The sequence below is a fragment of the Orycteropus afer genome, unplaced genomic scaffold, assembly GCF_000298275.1.
Source record: "Orycteropus afer afer isolate SDZICR_OR568_19922 unplaced genomic scaffold, OryAfe1.0 scaffold00304, whole genome shotgun sequence".
Lineage (NCBI taxonomy): Eukaryota > Metazoa > Chordata > Mammalia > Tubulidentata > Orycteropodidae > Orycteropus > Orycteropus afer.
Window position 1 is genome coordinate 1,032,648 of NW_006921891.1, and position 5,984 is coordinate 1,038,631.

Sequence of the window (5,984 nt, forward strand, 5' to 3'; positions counted from 1 at the left end):
CATTTACCTGAGGTAGATACACTCCTTGGAGAGAACAAGTAAGAGAGAAAGAAGGGCTGCTCAGGCACAGGGAGACAGCTCAGGGGGTAGGAGTGCATGGAGAGATGGACACAGGGAAGAGGTAACTATCAGGGGGAAGTGAGAGGGGAGATGTTGCATTGTGCTAAACTGTGGTCAATGTCATGATACAAAGTGTATGTGAAGTTCTGTATGGAAAGTGTATTTGTGCTGTAAATTTTCACCCAAATCACAATAAAAAAAATAATAAAAGCATGTTCCTCTGCATTTTCTCTCTTTAATTGGAAGTCATGAGAGACGGGAGTCCCTAGGTGGTGTACATGGTTAACACACTTGGCTGTTCACCCAAAGGCTGGAGGCTTGAGTCCACCTAGAGGAGCCTTGCAAGAAAGGTCTGAAAATCTACTTCTGAAAACCAGCCATTGAAAAGCATATGGAGCCATCCTACTGACACTCAGGGGGGTTGCCATGAGGCAGAGGCAATTCAAGGTCAAGTGGCTTAGGAAGTGATGAGAGAGTTGAAAGGGTAGAGAAAGAGGGCCCATTTAAACAAGGCCCATGGACCTTTGGAGTGAATGAAGCTATTCGCATGTTGTTGGTCCCACAGTCACAGGAGTCAAGGGAAACTCAGCAGTCGTGAACCCTTCCACCCTTGTTTTACAGGTGAGGGGACTGCAGCTACAAGAGTTTCAGCGATTTGCCTGTGGTGAAGCTTTGGAGGCTGCAGGAGGAGACTGACCCCCAGAGTGGTCATCAAACCCCAGGTACATCAAACCAGCTACCTGTTGCTGTGGACTTGATTCTGTCTCACAGCAGTCCTGTAGGACAGAGTAAAACTGCCCTGTGGGGTTTCCAAGGCTGTAAATCTTTACAGAATATCACATCTTTCTTTCCCAGAGGAGCTGATGGGTTTGAACTGCTGACTTTCTGGTTAGCAGTGGAGCACTTAACCACTTAGCCACCAGGGCTCCTTCACCTCAAACAGGCCCTGCTATATTCAAGAACGAACTGACACTGCCATAACAGCTTCTAGAATCTTGTTTTCTCTAAAGATGCATAGACTGCTCGAACACCCAATCTTATCCCAGGAAGAAGCTTCAGGCAGAACAGGCAAGGGTAAGCTTCAAATGAGCTTCTGTGATATATTGATGCTCAAGGTAAGCTTCCATTGACTGGAAACTTCCAGCCTTAAACAGAGACCCTCTTGTTGGGAATCACTGGTAACTCTGTATCCAGAATGACGGGGATCCACTGGGCTGAGCAGAACAGACCATGATATGAGAGAGACCCTGAGAGATGTGTAGGAGGACAGGTGGGAGATGGACTGAGAGATCAAAGTTGTGATGAAAATGCTCACAGGGCAGCATGATGACAGCCTTGGGCTCTGACCCACAAACATCATAATCGTTGGACAGATTGTCCCATTACCTCCCTGGAGACCAAGTGGGGCAGAACCAGGACAGTAAGTTTTGACTAGAAGACATTTGGACCATGCGTGGGTGAACTGTGGGTTGAACTGTGTCTGCCAAAAAGATATGGTGAAGTCCTAAGCCCTGGTACCTGGGAATGTGACCTTGTCTGGAAAAAGGGTCTTTGCAGATGTCACCAGTTAACATGAGGTCATGTTATTATAGGGTGGGCCCTCATTCAACATGACTGGTGTCTTTATGAAAAATGGAGAAGAGAGACACAGAGACAACTGCAGGTGAAGATGAACACAAGGACTGGAGTCGTGCCACCACGAAACAAAGAACACCTGGGGCTACCAGACGCTATGAGAGACAAGGAAGTTTCTTCCCCTAGAGCCTTCAGAGAGAGAGCATGGCCATCCCTATAACCTGAGTTCAGACTTCTGGCCTCCAGGTCAGGTTTGTGGTACTTTTTTCAGCAGCCCTAGGAAACCAATACAATGGGCAAGCCCATGTTCAAATGCAAACCCAGGACTAGTCCCAGCAGAGTTTGTAACCCATAATGACCTTATCGAGGATGAGATTTTATCCATATGAGTTTATTTAAAACCACCACCAACAAAACTAGGCATTTCAATGGGCCAAAAAGTATCAGTGCCCTAGACGACAGCTTTCTAAGAATAAAAACACTATGCTGTGTATGGGTTTATTTGTTGGCAAAAGTTGAAAATAAAGCATCCTATTGATGCTTTATTCATTTTGCAGATCAATTATGTGCCCGAGCAATCAGGATTTCTATCAGGACCTATTGATGGAGAGCCGGGTGGTATTTCTTCAGTTCTAGCTGCACATACAAAACCATTCCATCATTTTGACTTCTTTGCCATTTTGATTAGTTAAAAGACCTGAGCCTTCTTTTGTGGATGGCATAAGGGAAGACATAACACCTTTTTCAAAATACATAAAGGGCTAGCGTGTAGAAGAATGCTTGTTGTTGTTATGTGCCATCGAGTTGGACCTGACTCATGGCGACACCTCCTTGGGTTTCCGAGACAGTATCACTAAGGAAGTAGATTGCCCAACCTTCCTTTCGAGGAGTTGCTGGTGGGTTTGAACCGCCAGTCTTCTGGTTAGCAGTCAAGTGCCTTAGGCACTGAAGAATGGGAAGAAATGGGCAGAAGTTTCAAAGACGTATAATTTGACTCCCAAGATGGCAATGTGAGTGAATGAACTGGAAGTGTTCCTAAACTGAATGATCTGGAAGTGTTCAAGAGAAAACTGGGCTACCATGCACTCTGGATATGTGATAGGGGATACAGGCAGGACCTGATGGCCTCTAGAGCCTGTTACAATCCTGACAGTTGATGCCCTTGTGAGACCCAACAACTAATCCCTGACAGATCATTCCAGTGGGATCATTGGCCCCGTTTGAGTGCCAAGCCCCAGGCCATGGTGACTCTCTGTGAGTCATGAAGCAGACGATTGTAGACTCACCGACACTTGGCCATTGATGATGACCTCCTCAGAGAAGCGCACTTTGACTGGGTTGGACTTCAATCTTGCCTTCTTTGCAGCACTAATAAATGCTGATTTGGGAGACTGGAAGGAACAGAAGACATTTTTGCTGATTATGTGTGACAAAATACAAACCTTGTGACAGTTGCTTTCCACCTTCCTCCTCGCAGATAAGTAATATTTTTGCTAAAAAGTAACATGTTTGGTGAATGCCCGATTTGAGGATGAGATGCAACTTATAGATGGAATCAAAACTCATAACCTAGTATCTTTCATTTAGCCACCAGGCCAGAACCCCAGCAGGTTCCATGTTTTTAGGGAGCACATTTCCAAGGATCTTTGAAAATGATCACTGTGAAATAAAAACTCTGCTTTTAACACAGAGCCTTGAGCATAACTGGAAAATGAGGTGCTGCCAAATCTACTGTTGGGTTTATGTGGAGTTGATAGTTAATTATCTATTTTAATGAGGTAGAGAAGACCCACTGATAGTTTTAAAATGATCGATCATCTCACTGGTACTCACATTCGGGGCATATGGACATGTGAACAGGCAAGCACATACTCTGTCTTTCTCAGCACCCGTGCTTTTGTACCCACCTTGAGTTTCATCCTCTTGTTGGTAACCTGTGAGCTTACCAGGCAGGGGGCAGAGAGGAGTCCTTGCTTTACAATTAAGAGTCTTTAAACAGAAAGAAGGGTGGAATGACTCAGTTCTTCACCAGAATGGAAAGTACCGTGTGAGAACCTGCTTGAAAGGGGGCTGTGTCCAGGGGGGATGCCCTGCTGCATGATCTTGGTAAAGTCATGTCATCTGACAGTCACCCTTGGCACATAATTATGATGAAGCCTGAGGTGGAAGACATCTAGTATGTTGCAGGCACCACTCAATTTAATTAAAAAACAATTGCATTTTCTCTTGAACCCAGTCTGGAAGTATTTCGCTTGAACCATACTTTTGGCATCTTTGTACATTAAAATGATCAAACATTGACAGTTGCATATGGTTCAAACTAATGTTTCTCATAGTACATAGTCCTAAGATCTTGAGGCTGTTACTTAAAGAATTATGGTAATTGATCTAGAATCAACACAGAGGCTCAACCTTTTGTGTAATATAATCATCTCAAGGAACAAAAGCCAATTAGGGTCACTCAGACTTTGGTTTTCAAGTTAAAAAAAAATCCCATCTCTGTCAGATGGGAGACTAATTGAGACTAATTAAAAAATTGAAATGATTGATAAACAAAACGTGGTCTATCCATACAGTGGAATATCACTGAGCCAGAAAAACGGATGATGTTCTGACACATGCCACAACTTGGATGAACACTGAAAACATTACATCACGGGGAAGCAGCTGGTCACAAAAGGCCACACACTGTATGATTCTATTCGTATGGAATGTCCAGAATTGGCAAAGTCATAGAGGCAGAAAGGAGGCCAGTGGGTGCCGGAGGTTGGAGGGAGGAAGGAATGGGGAGTGACTGCTTAATGGGCTTTGTTTTGGGGTGATGAAAACGTTCTGGCATCAGATAGTGGTGATGGTTGCACAGGTAAGTCCTGGTGGCACAGTGGCTAAAAAAGCAGTTGACTGCCAACCAAAAGGCTGGTAGTTCAAATCCACCCAGTGACTCTGAGGGAGAAAGCCCTAGTTATCTGCTCCCATAAAGATGACAGCCTTGGAAACTATCAGGCAGTTCTACTCTGTCACATTGGGTCACTATGAGTCAGAATTGACTCAATGGCAGTGGGGGGATGGTTGCACAATGTTGTGAATGAACTTAATGCTATCAAAATGCACACTTTAAAATGGTTTAAATGGTAAGTTTTACCACCATAAAAAAAAAAAAAACAAAACAAAACAACTGTGTGTGTGGGAAATGCCACAAATATGTGTGTGTGTGTGTGTGTTCCCGAGTGCAGAGTTTGGCACAGTACCACAAGAATCCTCTTATTTCCAGTTTGCCTTCACCTCTGCCCCACCGTTTGCTATAAGCAGCACCTCAGAGGACTGGAGAGATGAATAGTTTGACCCCAGGAGTGTCAATTCCTCCATTTAAGCAAGATGCATTGAGAGAACGGCTGTCCTCTTCAAAAAAAAAAAAGAAAGAAAGAAAGAAAAAAAAACCCTAAAACCTCCGAATGGCTGCTCTTCAAAAAAGAGCTTTAAAAACACTCCACTTGACTTTGAAAAGTCCTGCTGGTGAGCTGCAGCCACGTGCTGGTGGTGTCCTCATCAGTTATCTGCCCAAAGATTAGTGAACAAATCACAGTTCACGAGTTCATTTGCTTTTGATATGCCATTTTTTAACTGAAGGAAAACAGTCTTCTCCCTTCATGATTGTAAGCAGGAGATATTTACATTGGCACAATGAGGTTAGCACCAGTGAAGCAGCTGTACTAAAGCTACCAGGCACAGACACGACTAACTGAATGAGATATGTTCATGCAGCAGGACCCCTCTTTCCCATTGTTGGGGAATGAAGTGGCACACACACATCAGTGTGCCATATCCAAAACAAAGAACCAAACCCACGGCCATGAGTCGAGTCCGACACATAGGGGCCCCATGTCTATTCCTCTGTGCCTCCCAATTTTCAAATGTAATATTTTACCATATTTTTCTAAACTGTTCTAATCCTTACCTCCCTAAGAAAGTATAGTTAACAGAACTTAGTTTTACTGTCGTCATGTATAGAGGATGATTCAATAGCAGTTAACAACAAAAATAACAACAACATTTACTGTATAATCTGAGGATGCAGAGATGTTCCCAAAGGTCATGGAAGTATACAGGGTTATTCTGCCCCTTAACTAAATGGCCCCAGATGGCACAAGTTGTCAAGCTGAGGTTGCGTCTCTCTGCTTTCTGTAGCTTATTATAAGCATGCCAACTCATGCTGCTTCATTCTTCTATTTATTTACCATAGCTAATAACCAAAAATGCTTGCTGAAAGTGAGGATGACTTAAGGCACCTACTGATGAAGGTTGAAGAATACAGTCTGCAGTATGGATTATATCTCAACATAAAGAAAACA

The 5,984-nt window shown here is 43.7% G+C and overlaps 1 protein-coding gene across 1 annotated transcript in view; it reads right to left on the reverse strand.

The window, feature by feature from the left end:
- Positions 1 to 5,984, reverse strand: part of FRMPD4 (FERM and PDZ domain containing 4) — a 293,765-nt gene that overhangs the window by 43,116 nt on the left and 244,665 nt on the right. Inside the window, exon 6 of the mRNA XM_042782402.1 lies at positions 2,922 to 3,026. Within this exon, the coding sequence (XP_042638336.1) occupies positions 2,922 to 3,026 (105 nt within the window). The remainder of the gene's footprint in view (positions 1 to 2,921; positions 3,027 to 5,984) is intronic.